This window comes from Camelus ferus, chromosome 4, assembly GCF_009834535.1.
Source record: "Camelus ferus isolate YT-003-E chromosome 4, BCGSAC_Cfer_1.0, whole genome shotgun sequence".
Taxonomy (NCBI): Eukaryota; Metazoa; Chordata; class Mammalia; order Artiodactyla; family Camelidae; genus Camelus; species Camelus ferus.
The window spans coordinates 8,404,487-8,420,580 of record NC_045699.1 but is presented as its reverse complement, the minus strand read 5'-3'; the positions used below and the strand labels follow the sequence as shown (position 1 = coordinate 8,420,580).

Below are 16,094 nucleotides of genomic sequence, written 5' to 3'. Positions count from 1 at the left end.
CAGAAGTGAGTCCCGCTGGCCTTCTGACAGCATGTGGAGAGTTTGAACATGACAACGCTTGCATTTCTGGGGGTAAACGTGCAGCCTGGAGTCTGTTGAGAAATGCGTGGCCTTAACTGCACCCTTCCCGGCGAGCTCGGGTGGTAGCGTGCTTTGGTAACCTCCAAGGAGGGGACAGCTGCACCGGGACCAGAGCAGGGGAGCCCGTGGTGGGGAGGTTTTATTGACAAGATGTAGAAACCCTAGCATAACACATTTCCATTTTCCATTTCTGGGCTTAAGCTCTGGGTGATCGAGGCCTGTCAGGAAGCAAATCACACAACAGGGCTGGTTAAGGATCTTAGAAAGAACTTGTCTCTTGGCAGAACTTCCACTGTTTACTAACACTGGTGATCTAGGCTCAAGACAAACACAACTGGTGAGCTTGCCTTGGCTTTGAATGTTCTGTGGCTTCTCAGTTGGCTGTGTGAGAACTTGCTCGCAGAATGCAGCCAGCGTGCATCCTTAAAGCAACTTAAATACACATCCCCTTGAGAGAACGCTTTTAAAAATTACCTGTGATAGCAGTTGGCTGCCTCCTGCATAGTTGAAGATTCGGCTAGCTGGGGAATGTCCAATTGTTATCCCTACAAACTGTGATAATCCTCATGTAGAGGGGAGGTTGGGGGGTGGATTAGTGTGATATGTCAGAGGGGATTCAAAAGTGTATGATGCAAGAATTTGTGTTTTTAGAATTGCCATGCTTCTTATGGAAAGAGCCAAGTGTGAGGGAAAAGGTAGAGACTGGATGGAGGTGCTGAAACCTACATCCCAGGGGCTGGATGAAAACACATGGCCTTGCTAAGGAAGTAGCAATTCAGACTTTATTTCTCTAGGACTCATTTGTCTTGGCTGCACATTCGATTTTGCCTTCTCATTGCCTTCCCTTTGCCTTTCTTCCATATCTTTTTCTTGCTATCTTCCTCTTGGCTTATTGTAGTAGCCCTGGGTGGTGGTTGCCTTTTGTGGGACCCTGCACCTACTCAGGACACTGCAGAAACATGTGTAATATATATCTAGGGGGCTTTGTCTGCTTTTCATGTAGGACGTGTCTATCAAGAGCCACTGAGATCTTTTTTTTTTTTAAATTAAAGTATAGTTGATTTACAATGTTGTGTTAGTTTCTGGTGTACAGCATAGTGATTAGATATGTATATATATTTTATATATATATATAATATATATAATATATATATATATTATTTTTCTTTATCTGTTAGAACCTTGTGGTTTTTCTATTTTAAATATAGTAGTTTGTATCTTTTAATCCCAAACTTCTAATTTATCCCCTGCTTCCTTCCCCTTTGGTAACCATAAGTTGGTTTTCTATGTCTGTGATTCTCTTTCTGTTTTGTAAATAAGTTCATTTGTATCATTTTTTTTTTTTTAGATTTCACATATAAGCAATATCCTATGATAATTTTTCTTTCCATGTTTGACTTATTTCACTTAGTATGATAATTGCCAGGTCCACTCAGGTTGCTGCAAATGGCATTATTTCATTCTTTTTTATGGCTGAGTAGTATTCTGTACACCATGTCTTCTTTATCCAGTCATCTGATGCTGGACATTTAGGTTGGTTCCATGTCTTGAAGAGCCACTGAGATCTTAATTGTTTTGAAGTTTTCAGTGAATGTAGACCTTTATTTTTGTGAATGTTTATAATCTTTGCAAACAGTATGGGTTTAGCAGCCAATGGACAAAATGTTTAGATAAGACACAGTAGACTATATTTATAGGCATATACATTCTGAGACTCTGGACTAGAAAGTTTGTCTTGTATGAAAAATGTTTACAGTTATTGCTTTAGTATAAAGATATGAATGCAATGATTCTGCAAATAACAATTATGGCTAAAGGCAAAGCAGATAACTTTGCCATGGGATTGATCCATTATTTTTATTAAAGGATTTTGTAGGCAAAATTGGTGCAGCTGCTGATATAGAAAGTGAAACACAGTAACAGGACAGTCTAATGTGATTCTAGTCTTCTAGGTATAGATGTATTTAGTAATACCGAGTGGTAATTCATACTCATGAAGCACATTTTCATATCAGTAGTTTCATTTCAGTCTCATAAAGTAACTAGCAGATATTATTTTGTACATTTTACAAATATAAGTGAATATAAAGGTATAATAAAGGTAAGTGACTTGTCCAAAGAGTGGAGAAAGGATCAGATCTTTGAACTCCTGGAGCCTCATTCAGTACATTGTACAACAGATGTCCTAGATTTGTGCTGGGAGTTTCAATGAAAGTGTCCTAAAGATGTTTGAAAAACAGAAAGCAAAACTGCATATTAAGTTACAGGAGAAGGAAGTAAAGAAATTAGAGCCCTCACACCTTGCTGATGGGGGTATAAAATATGTAGTGTAACCACCTTGGAAAATGGTTTGGCAGGTCCTCAAAATGTTAAACATAAAGCTGCTATTCAACCCAGCAGTCCCACCCAAGGGAAGTAAAAACGTGTGTCCACACAAAAACTCGTATGGGACTGCTCAAAGCTGTGCTATTCATGGTAGCTAAAAATTTGAAACAACCCAAACGTCCATCAATTGATGAATGGTTCAACAAAACGCGGCATATCCATACAATGGGATATCATTTGGCTATAAAAAGGAAGAAAATAATGACACATGCTACAATGGGAATCAACCTTAAAAACGTCCTGCTAAGTGAAAGAAGCCTGTCCTGAAAGATCACATATCATACAATTCCATTTATATGAAATGCCCAGAATAGGTAAATCCATAGAGACAGAAGGTAAATTTGTGGATGCCTATAGTTGGAAGTGGGGAGAATGGGAGAGACTGCTAATTGGGATGATAAAAAAAATGTCCTCAAATTAGAGCGTAGTGATGGTTTCACAACTCTTTGAATATGCTAAAAACCACCAAATTGTACACTTTAAATGGGTGAGTTTTATGTATGTGAATTACAGCTCAACAAAGGCATGGAAAATTACAGGAGGATGTGTATTTTTCCTACTCCAGGCCCAGCCTCGGTTATCAGCAATGATGATGACTCTGCCAGCCCGCTCCATCACATCTCCAATGGGAGTAACACCCCGTCGTCTTCAGAGGGCGGCCCTGATGCCGTCATTATTGGAATGACCAAGATTCCTGTTATTGAAAATCCCCAGTACTTTGGCATCACCAACAGTCAGCTCAAGCCAGACACATGTAAGTACATCTGTTTGTACTTATTGGCCCATTTGCTGCATAGCCGTATCAAGCAGCATGTTTATCAGAGTCCCTGACAAGGATGATTGAGGGAAGAGTGCAGAGAAGCGTCTGAGGATTCTTGGGGCTTTGAGCCCACGGCATAGATCATTTAGTTTGTTGATTATGGAGTTCCCAGGGTGTGTCTCCTGCTGGGATTGGAACCATGGGCAGATACTGTCTTCTCCTGGGATTCGTTTTCCAAAACCATTTGTCAACATGAAGTTGGAATCAAGGCATGCTTATCTTGAAAAAGATAGAGACAAAAACCAGAAGTGTCATTAGAATGCACATACACCAGTTACAGAGAGCAAACGATTGGTGGGATTTAAATCTGGTTTATTGGAAGTCCTTAAAACATACACCAGTGGTAGTCAGGAATGCCCTGTATTGCACAAAGGTGGTGTCAGTTCAGGTGGTTCTGTTTCCTTTGTTCAGTCCTAGTTCCCAGCAGGAGACTCGTGGTGATGTCACAGTAGAGAAGAGACATCACAACAGATGATGTGCCTGCTAAGTGCGCTGAGTTATATTTCTCAGAACCAGATTAACCCATTAGCCTCTGTTGGGTAGCTTGGAATTTTTCTCAGAGACACTGATTATTTCTCCTGAGCCACTGCTCAAATATAGAAAATAGAACACAGCATGAGGGACAACAAAAAATAAAACCACAGGTAGACAAACAGGCTTATGCCATGGGAGCTCCAGGCCTTCCCTCACACATGAATAAAGGGCCATGGGGGCTAGAATATCAGGTGGCCGAAGTCCCACGGGGCCCCCGGCACTGAGAAGTGGGTACCTTTTATCTATTTGCATGTTCTACCCCACCTTAAATGCTGTTCTCCTGCCCTGCCTCTGGTAAGGTAGGACTATTTCAAGGTCCTATTTGGGGGACTGACTTTTCACTGAGAACTCTCATGGCTCAAGGGGACTTAGCAGTGAGTATCTTTTCATATATAAAGAAACACCTGTAATTTCCTCCTATTCATTCACATTTATCCTGAGGTATGGATTAGAATTTAATCATGGGGAAAAACAGCGTTACAAACTTGTAATGTGTGAGACTGAACCCCATCATAGATTTCAGTTCAATAAGTAATATGGTAAGATAAATAGAATAGCATATGCGAAAAACATTGAGCTCCTTGAAAAAATAAAAGACATTATTTAAAATCAAGGTATTATTAATCCATAATTATCATTATGGTATGAACAAAACGTGTGGAAGCTTTGCTTAAAATGTGCATTCTTTGTTGAGATAAGTGTCCTGCAAAGGTCTTTGAGATGCCCTGCATGCATAACAGTCAAATATTGAATAAAACAAAGCAAGATACAGTCATGAGACAATCTGTCATCACTTTGCTTGTTCTCTCTAGGAACAGAGTACTGTTCTCCCTAGGACAGAGTACCCCTGTCACCACCACCAGTACTAGGCTGTATGTACTTAGTTAACCTGAGGCTGCATTATAACTGAGGTTGAGTAAAATCAACCTGTACTCAAAAATTTGCTTTTCTTTGTCAATGGAGTAAAGGTAAAGCAGAATAATCAAGTAGGTAGCATTAGCCCAACAAGCCCAATGGGAGAAAATGAACCAATGAGCAAGAAAGCAAACCAGCAAACACATGAGATCCTGTAAAGTGGACTAGATGGCTTCTGAGTCTGGCTCTTAACTAGAAGTGCTCTTCCCTTAGAAATCCCACACGAAAATTCCCAAAGATCATTTCCTAATCTAGAGTCCATGGAGGTTTTTGCAAAGGTTTTGGATTAGACATTTTGGTAATTTTGGAGGAGTCTTGGTTTGTGGCTCAGTCACTCTACACCAATCTATACCACTTCCACTTAGAAGGAATTGGAAGAGAGTTTAGGAAATCTGCAGCTCCCCCTCCGCTTCTGTCCTCTGGCAGGGGGCTCTAGGCCTCTGCTTGGCTGTTCCTTATAAAGTCTTGCTGGGCCCTTCACTCAGCTGTCCTTACTGGCTTAGCGTTCTCAGTCACTTAGCCAGAAGAGAGTCTTATACCAGAAGAAATTTTCTTTCTTCCAAGCACCAAGCCATATGCTCTTTCATGATTTTAAGAACACTTAAAATAGCACATCTTCCGTAAACCATTTTTCAAAGAAATGGGAATAAAGAAGCAATTTACTTCTGTCCTTCCCTTTACCCTTTCTTAAATGCCATTCTTTACCCCATAATTCTTCCCTGTGCCATCAGTGTATCTGTTGCCTTTTGTGAAGTCCTGAGGATGACCACTCTTGTGTATGTTTCTGTAGTCTTGATTAGATTAGATTGTAAGCTCCTAGAGAGCAGATGCTAGACCTGCTGAACTGCTTCTGTATAGCATGGGACAGGATGTGCCTTTGATGTGGGCCAGATGCTGACCAGATATGGCTATAGGTTACTGAAATACTAATTACTAACAGATTTGTGACAAGTATAGATGGCCTTTTACATTGGTTCTATTCCTATTAAACTTGCCTGCAAAGAATTTGTCAGACGTTTTTGAACAATATATTAGCCAATTTAAATAGATTTAGTTAGCAACTTTAGCAGAAATAAGCCTTTAACAAAAAATCTTTTCTTTGATGATCTTAACTGTAGTCATTCAGAAATTAAAATATTTCAAAATGCATAGATCTGACATACAGAGGGATCTGCTGCTCTAGGCCCATGAAATTCTGGGAGCTTAGTTTTCAGTGAAGTTATTTCCATCAAATGTTTTTTCACAACTAACCTCTAAAGAACCTCTAAGGAAGGGCTCTTCCAAGAAGTTGGATAGGTCACATCTGAAAAACAAACTTAAGAGGCTCTCAGGAAAAATTTCGAACTTTTCCCAGGTGCTTAAAGCAAAATATTCCAGGGACCATACGCCACCAATCTCTGGACCCATCAGAGGCTTACATCGCAAGCCAGCATATTTACTTCTCTTCCTAAAACTGCCTGCTACTCAACGATATTGGCTTTAGAATAGATGTGTGATCTTACAAGCAGTGGTCCCAGCGCATTTCATTGAATTGTAAGAATCTAATGTAGAAGGTGAAGTTCAATTCATTAAATATTTATTGATTACCGACAATATTCCTACAGTGCTAAGACTTGAAAATTCAGTGATAATGATGGCATGTTCCTTGCCCTTGGGGAGACTCATTGGGGAGGCCATTGGTTAAAGATATCATTATATAATCACAAGGCCCTATGATGGGTTAGCTTAAAGCAAGGATCCTAAAACCCAATGACTTACAGGGATCAGGAAGTTCAGTATGAGAAACAGGCTGGATTAGAAAGATGACATGGTATCGTGAAGACCAGGATGGAACATGGACCTGTTATTACCAGATACTTCAGTTTTTCCAGAGAGAGCGGGCATTTTTTATTTTATGTGAATTCGCCAAGATTTAAAACATTGGGTGGGACCAACAAAATACATTGATCCTCAACCCACCAACTGTTTGTGACTTTAAAGATCAATTAATAGACACTTTATTTGACAGACAATGCTCAGAAGTGGCTGGTCCAAAGTGATACAGCCTTCCTACTCACATAGCTTTGCTCTAAAGACAAAAACAACAAAGAAAAAACATGATCTAACCATATTTCTTTAAATGATGCATAAGATCATTTCGGTGAAGGATGACTATAAATGATATCCCCAGAAGAATTTTTTCACCCTCAGGAGCTGTGTGAGGTTTTCATTTACAAAATCCAGAGATGCTTTGCAGGATTTTAGAGCAATCTGATCAGGGCTGAATTGCTCCCGAGCACTTTCCAATAGCAAGTCTGTCTACTTTATTGCAGGGCCCAGAGGTTCCCCCAAGACCGCCTGATAATAATTTGGTATTTGGAGGCTCCTGTGTCACTGCAGGAACTAAAGGAGGCTAAATCCATGCCTGATGGAGGAGAAGAGTTCTATGGTTATCTGCAAATTCTGGCCAGACAACATCTTGACGTCACTCCTTAGCTTCCATAACCTAGCCAAGCAAGAAGTTGCCTTCCCAAGAGAAAGCAGTGTGCTCTAATGACTAAGCCCTCAAAGTGCTATGCCACTTTAACTATAGACCCATCTCCTCGATCAATCAGGATGGCAAGATGGAGCTGAGGAGCTCAGCAACATCAAGGCTGGAGTTGGTCTTTAATTCAACTAGTCTGTGTAGACGTGTCTGAAAACCGCGTCATCTGACTGCACGGGGTGGTTTCCCAGTAGGATTTACCAACTCGGCTCAAGGGCAGCTGTGCTGCGATCTTCTCCTTGACTGCTGAGAACATTTTTGACAGGGTACAAAGGAAACACACCTTCTGAGCTGGAAAGAAAAGAAAGAAAGAAAGAAAAAAATACCACTCTAACCAGCAAAACCCCCGAATCGTCAATCTTGAGTTCTCTTGAAGAGTGGGAATGCGTTATAGCTTCCCCTGCAGGGAAAGCAAATGCCATAGACTTATTCTCATCCCCCAAATTGTGTCTTTCCTAGAGCAGCCTTGTAAATTAGTTAGGGTCCTAGGCTCAGGGCTGAAATCAAAGGAGAATTGTTTCTAAATATGTATTGTATGTGTTTGTTCTTACATAGCATGCCCTCTGTCTGTACCTAGGGCTAGTACCTTCCTGTGGCAGATGCAGATAAAGAATTCTGACTTTTCCCCCATTTTGATTCCATTTCCAGTGAAATGGATATTAATTGATTTCCTGCCAAGTGCACCATACTTCTCTGGATATTAGAGTTCACGTGTGTGTGTTTATGTGCGTGTGTGTGCGTTTTCCTATTGGTTACTTGCTTATTAGGCAACTATATAGATAAGCACAGATTCATAGACCAGCTAAGAGTAAGGGAATAAAATGTAATGAAGGGAGGGAGTGTTTTAACGGTAGTTGAAATGAACACACGGGACGTCGCTCTTGCTCTCCTGAACTGCCATACCCGTACTGTCATTGGGTTACCAACCAGGGGAGGGAGGGGAGGCAGTGTTTTTCACAGAACTGCAGAGGTTTTGAACATATTGGCAGCATGACTTTGAGTACACATGAGCAAAAATGCTGAATTATATCTGGGACCCCAGGAGCTCATTAGATCAAGGGATGAGGGCCTTGAGAGTTACTGGAAGTTATCTTCACACCTCAGTGCAGTCTGGGCCCGTGGTCCATTTTGATGGTCCATCTGATAGGATTTAAAAACAAGTAGAAACAATTGCTTTAGCACTTTCCTATGTCCTTTGCCTACTAATTTTGTCTTTCAAAAGTATATTTTCTTCTAAATATTTAACTGGCCAAACAATAGCTGCTTTGGGAACTGTTTCTATCCCTTTGAAGGCCTTGGCCTGCACTTTAAAAATAACCTAAAAGTCTATCCTGCCCAGCATGAATGTTAGGGCTGAGAGAATGCAGTTATTTTAGGATCCTTAGAAATTGCCTTGTTTATGGCGCAGTGGGCTCACAGCTTGTCCCCTGGGGGTCTTCATGGCACGTTGCTCAGACTCTGCAGGTTCCAGTCCAGTTCTCACTCCTGGTGCCGTAGTTCCCCATTGCTAGCTATAACTGCTTGGTCTTATGTTCTCCTTTCAACTCCAGAGGAGATGGCAGGGAGCTATCAAATAGTGCTTAAAAAAAGTGAGTTCCCTAGAAGAAAAGAAACCAACACATGCTGCATAATTGCACTGAATATGTAAGCCATGTTACATAAACTCCACTGGGCTTTATTAGCCAACCAGTGTCAGGCACATCTCAATGAAGTAAAACAATAGACATCATTCTGTTAGCCTTTGACGGCTGGGTGATAGAACTGTTATCAAAAAAAGAAATACCACTCGATTCTAGGATATCTAGATCTCTTAGAGAAAACACAGTCCTACCTTTAATGGCTAAAAAGGGAAAAACGATTATGGATTTAGGTCAGGGAGACACTCAGTGAGATTCTGTTTTTACTTCCCCATCATTGGCCAACCGGGAGGGAATTACGCAGCCCTCACACATTAGACATTTCAGTCCAGTTCCACCAAATCGTCAGTGATGTGCTGGAAGCCCGCCAGCAGAGGCGGGATCCTGCTGCATTTGTTCTGCTTATTTCCCAAGGCCCAGCTCAGCTGGAGAGTGGGTACCAGCTGGATGGCTCTAATCAAGCTGCACCCCCATTTTGGTTTCCGGTTGGTCACTCTTGCAAGTGCCAGTGGGTTGGGGACCAGGACCAGCTCAGCAAACACATATGCAGAGGAGCCGCTTCTGTTGCTAGGGGGCTCCTGCTACCCAGATGCTTTGAACACTGAGTGCTCCCTGTGGTTAAGTAGAGATGGCCTGATGGGAGTTTTTCTTGGATGGGATGCTCCAAGCTCAATCCTTTATGACCGCTAATGTACCAGAGTACAGGTTTTCTCCCCGTGAGGTGCAGATTTTCTCGGTCTTCACTGATTCTGCCAGCCGGAGAGGGTGAACCACTGTGGCTGGGCACCTTCTCAGATTAGTCATCATGCCAGCTCTCCTTAGGTGGTGCAGCCAGGCCGCCCTGCGTGCTCACCGTGTTGTAGTTGTTTGTTTGCTCTTTTTCTTGGTAGCTGTTACTTCTCTTGAGTGGTGTAAGATGAATTTGCTCCACACCATGGACGGGAAAGAACTGGAGAGAGATCTACTTAGTTCAACCCAATAAACAAGCACAAGGCAGTCTGGCTCCCTGGGCTCAGTCTCAAGGAGGAGTGAGCTCTCCTGAGGTGGAGACAGCAGCCCGGTTCCTGAGTCCACGCTGCTCCCTTTGGCGGAGACATTGCTGCCTGTTTCCGAACGCTTGCGCTCCCTCAGGGAGGGAAAAAGTAGAAGGCAGGATTTGGGCCCAGAGGAAAAGGGAACGTCAGTATCACAGTGACCCCTGGGACTGAGGCGGGTCTTAGGATATAAAACTTTCCATTTTAAAACCAGGATGGAGTGTCCTTTTACCCTCCTATGATATAAAGTCTAACCATTTGGGTCCTTGCCTTTATTTGTACTGGGCTTTGTTCCTGTTTCTGTAGTAATGGTTTCTCTTGGGTGGATTGTGTTGGAAAATCCACTGGAAGCATGCTGGGCGTATGACTGCCAGTTTCAGAGTTTGTATTTGCTTGGTGGTGCACAGGGGTTAAGACAGAGCTGGGGGGCATGGCCTGGCCAAGGCAGATCAGGTTGAGGGTGACCTTAAATCCAGAGGACCTCAGCTTTCACAGAGTGAGCAGCACAGAAGAGGCGAGGCCTGTGTTGCGGGGTGAGAAGACTCAGCTAGGTAGCAAGAGGCTCCCTGTTCTGCAGGGCAGGCTGAGCACTGGTTCAGGGTCAACTCTCCAAATGTATTTGATTGCTCAGCTGGAGCAGGTGATCACTTTTTGCCTCTCAGTTCCCGGCCCTGGCCGGCTAGTTCCTTTCAGAGAGCTGAGTGTGCTGGAGCTGCCAGGGCCAGGCTGGTTACATCTGACAGGTTCCCCATTATTTAGAGATGTCTTTTCTTCCACCCAGCATTCCTGGGCTGTGCAAGGACCTCTGAAGAGTTGGAATCTCCCCTTCGTCATTCAGCCTCGCCTAAATTTCATGGAGTTAGCTGCCTAATCATCTCTTGTCTTCTCCTCGTGGAAGGTTTCCTCTTCTGATGTCTCAGGCACTGAAGCCTAAGCTGGGGTTCTGGCCAGGGGTCCTTTACCAGTGGTATGACATACAGGAGTATTTCAAAGTTGGTATTTTGCACAGTAATATTCAAGCTGACAGGTTCTAAAAACGAGTTCCCAACACATAGATTCCTATGATTTGTAAGAGATTAGATTTGTATGAGTTTGAACCAAAGTGGGGAGAGAAATCTAGAAGGAAAACAATAATCTAACGCCTGGTTTCTCCATTATCCTTGTCAATTGCTGTATATGCTATGAGTATGGGTAGATCTCAACATCCGTTTTACCCTGTTGCTATTATTTAGCACATTTACTTAACCATGCCATTGACCTTCTGGGTGCATTAAAGTGGAACCCAAGCCATTATTAGATAACGGTGGCATTTAGACTGAGTACCATATTCCTAATGTTCCAATAAGTGGTTGGTATAGAGGAGCCAGGATAAAATCCTACTCTTTGTAATCATATCAAAAGATTAGTCTCCGTGTTAGGACGGAATGCCTTCATTAGAGGAGATTATATGACATGTTTGCTTGTGAAATAAGTGGAGATGGCACCATTGAGTAGCCACCTGACTTGTTTTCCTGAGAGAGTGATGGATTTTCAAATCCATTTATACGCTCAGGCCCAATTCTCATCCCTACCCTTGTTCCTGAAAAGAGTTTGCTTTTACCAGTGAGCCGGCCTTCAGTCTGTTGCTAATGATCAGAGAGGAACTAGCTAGTTACCCAGGGACAGAACTCATTCTTTACTTTCTAATAATAAGAGTGCCCCAGCTGGCTGGGCTAACGGTCTCCCCTTGCCTCTATCCTGGCTTTTCTCCTCGGACCCATAAGTATAAACTCCTTTGCCCACCTTGTCCTGCCGTCCTCCCTCCTCTCCTCTGTGTACTAGGGTTCAGGAACCATGAGGCTGATGATCACATGTCAGCCTAGTTCCTAGTTCCATTAATGCCATCTCCTGAGAGCCAGAGAAGCAGTCACGGGTCTGTACCCCTGCTTGAGCCTTTTCTGGAGAGGGCTGTTTTCTTCTTTCCCAAGTGCTGTCACTTTGGGGGTATTTCTCGCCCTCTTAAGAGCCTCTGTTTTGAGTTAATGGTAAAATCCCACTGTGTACATAGCAGGCCTTAGTTTTCCTTGAGCTCTACCTAGACCTTTATCAATGCTGGTTTTGGAAGAGGAAAATACTCATTTTCTTAGTAAGATTTTGGTGATGGGGAGCTTTCCCGTAGATTCCTGAACTCCTGAGCTTTGAGGGGGAAGACCACGGCCAAGCAGCAAAGAGGTTCCTGACCTTACCGCTCACTTCTTGAATCACGTGTCTCCTCTGGGCTTGTGTATACTCTCTGCTGTTTCCTGCACGTGGCATCCCAAGTTTTAAGTGAAAGTGGATCTTGGCCAGGTTGGGGTCTAATAGTTGGTGCATGGGTGTGGTCCTTGGTGTTAACATCCCAGTGTCCTCTTTTGTTCTGTTAGGAGAGATGTGTGTTATAGAGGGCCAAGCCTGTGCATGTAGGCCAAGCTATGGGAGGGGGCTGCTGGGCTGGGAATGTATTCACGTGGTCCTCACACCTTCTGCCCACTTTTGGAAAGAGGAGACTTGTGTGGATTGGTTTGAATGGTGTCCCGCAAGGAGAACCTTCTGCTAAGGGGCACGCAGTCTGGGTGTTAGTGTGGTCCTCTCTCAGAGGTGTCCCTGCTCCTCCACCATGAGCAGGGAGCCTCTTCCTGCTTGGTGGGCACCTGCCTGCTGCCTTGCAGCCCTGGCCTCAGCAGTTCAGCCCTCTGATCTGCAGAGGTGGGGGAGGGAGAGGTCTCTGTTGATGGCTCTGTGTTGCTTAACTTTGCTTCCCTCTCTTTTGTTTGAAGAGAGTGGACCAGAAACATGACTTGCATTCTTTCACCATGTTCAGAACCTCCAGGGTTTGTCCACGCCTAATGTGCGAATGGTAACAGAGCTTGGAATTCTTGATGATACACACATGTTCATGGAAATGAGATCTGTTGTACTGGGATTTGTGATGTAGTTGATTATTCAGCGCCGAACTCATACACCAATAAAGACAAGAATGTCTGAGTTTATGGTCTCTGTTGCCTACTTTTTGTCACCTCCTACTACTAATTCTTACATAGACTTGAGAATATGATTCAGTGTTGGGATTCCTAAAAGCACTACCAACAGCCTCCTAGAAGCTGTCCCCGTTGGTGCCCAGAGTCCCCCTTAGCTCCCACACGCCCCTCTGCGTCCTGGCAGGGCCAGGATGAGGGTAATGTAGGTGAGGCCCTGACTTAAAGTGCGGAGTTGAAAGGGGCGCCAACAGTCTCAGCCATCACGCTAAACTGTATTTTAAAAGACAAAAATTAATGAAAAGAATCTAAGAGGAAGATTTCAAAATTTTTAATAAAGACAGGATTGAGAGGGTGGGGGTTAGGGTGAGGTGAGTGCTGCAAATTCAAGGTCAAATCCTGCCTTTGTTTAAAATTTTGGTATTTTTTCTTCATAGATATCTTTGTTAATTTGTATTTTTTATAACATTGCATTAAAACATTCATGTTTTAATATTTTATACTAAACTATAAATGGAACATAACCTTTAAAAGTTGTGAATCACTATATTGTATACCTGAAACTTATGTAATGTTGTACATCAACTGTACCGCAATTAATGAAATAATTTTAAAAAGGGAAAAAATAAAACATTTATGGCAATGATTGAATTTGAGGTGTTCCCTTAAAATTTACGCCCAAGGCAAGAATCTCATTCCCCTTCACCCTAGCTTGGCCCTGCTCTCAGGCTGCTTCTGGCCTGGGTTGTGTGTAAGCCTCTGGCCTTTGCAGTGCTCTGTTCTGTATAATTAGCTGCTGGGCTAACTAGCATTTGGCCTTCTCTCCCTTCCTGCATCCCTGGTCTGAGCATCCTTCCTTCCCCCGCCCCACCCCATTTGCCCCTGGAGGTACGTTTCCCTGATTCCTTTTTGCTTAGCCGACCTCAGCATCCTCAGTATCAAACATCCTGTGCTGTCTGTGAGATCTCTGCAGAGATGGGCACTGTTGTCGTCTCACGGCCTTGTTTTGTGTATGACTCTCCAGCATGAGGAAATGGATAAGACTACAGGAAGGGAGGAAGGAAGGGAGGGAGGAAGGAAGGAAGGAAGAAAGGAAGGAAGAAAGGGAGAAAGAAAGAGATTTTCTTAAAAAGGTAGAAAGGATAGGATGGTCAGGGACCTTAGCAAATTTGAGACTTAATCTGGGGGGAAAATTGGATGAAATTTTAAAATATAAGTGACATCCTTTTTTAAGAAGTCATTAGATATTACTTCCTCTTCCCACATTTGGAGTTTTAGTATTAGATTTGCTAAATGAAAGATATACTACACGAGATCTAAAATACTCCCATTTTTTGCTCAGCTTATTCCTTAATGTCATGAGCCCCCTTTGTAATGTGTGCAATTTTTTTTTATAATTTCAAACAACCAATATCAAATACCTTTTATGTGCCAGGCCCTATGAGACGCATTTTCACATTAAAAAAAAAAAAAAAGAACCCTGTCAGTGCTACAGGATGAGAAAACTGAGGCTGAGAAAGGTTAGGAGGAAAAATAATGAACCCAAATTACCTTTCCCCCAGTGTGGGAGAGTTTCTGTTCAGTCCCCCATTGGCCTCCTTGAAGTCTGGGACTCTTGTTCAGTCCCCCATTGGCCTCCTTGAAGTCTGGGACTCTTTCCAACCAAGTGCTGCTGCGGACCTTTTCCAAAAATAATATCGAGCAATTTTCTAACTCTGCAAGAGGAATTGTAGTGTTGGTATTGCCCCTTTCATGTGGGCCTATCAAGGTACACTGAGTATATTAACCTTCAGGCATGAAGGCAGGGGAATGCCAGATGGTGGGTAGAGAGCTTATTGTTGGAGGAGAAAGGGGCCAGTAGTCGGCTGATCTCAGCCCAGGCTCTAATGTCGGGGTCCACACAGGGCCGACTGGGGCAGCAGGGAGGATTTCTCAACGGAGTCATTCCAAAAATACTAAGTAACCATGAATAATAAGCCCTTGTTTTTATCTTTTGCTAATTAGAATCATGCAAAATCCCACTCTCCGTCTACCAACTCACTCTGAAAAGTTTGCCTTTTTTTGGTTTTATTTCAGAAAACCCTAGGAAAAGATGTACAAATTATGTACAGCACACAAAAAGTTGATGTACGATATTATATAAGTTTCAGGTATGCAATAAAGTGATTCACAACTTTTAAAGGTTATATTCCATTTATAGTTAGTATAAAATGTTAAAATGTTACAAATGTTTTATATGCACCATGTATAAATACCTATACCATAGGCCTGTGTCTTGAACACAGTCACTCCTCTGAGATGAGCACATCACTTTTGCTAGGTAAACTTTATGTCTCTCTCTCCAGAGTTCAAAGTGTGCCAAGAATTTTAGGAGCAAATTGAGGTGCACAAATTTACTGAGTTTTCTTAAACAATGTTGCAAGGGTTAAAGCACCCACAGCCCCTGCCTGGGACACTCTGTTCCATGGAGACCACTGGGGCTTAGGCTGATAATGCCTTCTTTTTTCATATTTAATTCAGCTCCTTATCTTTTAAAAATATTTTTGTTGAAGTATAGTCAGTTCGTAATGTGTCAGTTCCCAGGGTGCAGCATAACGCTTCAGTCATACACGAACATACATATACTCGTTTTCATACTCTTCTTCACCATAATTATACCTTCTTAATAACTACCCTACTGGCAACCAATTTAAATGCCAACCATGTGAGAATATCTTGTAGGACAGACAAGTCACGTTTCTGGTTTACCCTCTGTGACTCATTCTTTCATTTTTCCATGCAAAGGCCCATGTTTCCAAATTGCCTACTTGAAAGGGGTCAAGATTCTTGTAGATATTTAGCCTTTAAGGAGTCTTTTTAGAAGACAGGAGTCAGCACTGATAAATGGCCTTCCTTCCATGAGAAGAGCATGCATCAGGAGCTTCATAAGGTCGAGGGACATCCAGGAGCTGATATTTTAAAGCATCTACTTTGTCACAGGTGCATATAGTGCCACAGACTTGTATATGTGACCAGTACCTTATTTTAGTCTTCTCACAGGTAGAATAACACATGCTCCCCTAAAACATCACAGGAAGTCTTCACCACACTAGGCTCGTGCAGATGAATTAGATTGGTGGGTTTAGCCAAAATGAATCCATTCTTTTCTGACCCACTGTTTACTCTCTTACT

The 16,094-nt window shown here is 42.6% G+C and overlaps 1 protein-coding gene across 5 annotated transcripts in view; it reads left to right on the top strand.

Annotated features, from left to right (window-relative positions):
- Positions 1-16,094, top strand: part of NTRK2 (neurotrophic receptor tyrosine kinase 2) — a 327,573-nt gene that overhangs the window by 183,977 nt on the left and 127,502 nt on the right. For 4 of the 5 annotated variants that reach the window (XM_032477492.1, XM_032477491.1, XM_032477493.1 and 1 more), the window contains one exon: positions 3,032-3,220. In XM_032477492.1, the coding sequence (XP_032333383.1) occupies positions 3,032-3,220 (189 nt within the window). Of the gene's footprint in view, positions 1-3,031; positions 3,221-7,047; positions 7,265-16,094 lie in introns of those variants that run through there. The other variant, XM_032477495.1, reaches the window with a different exon arrangement.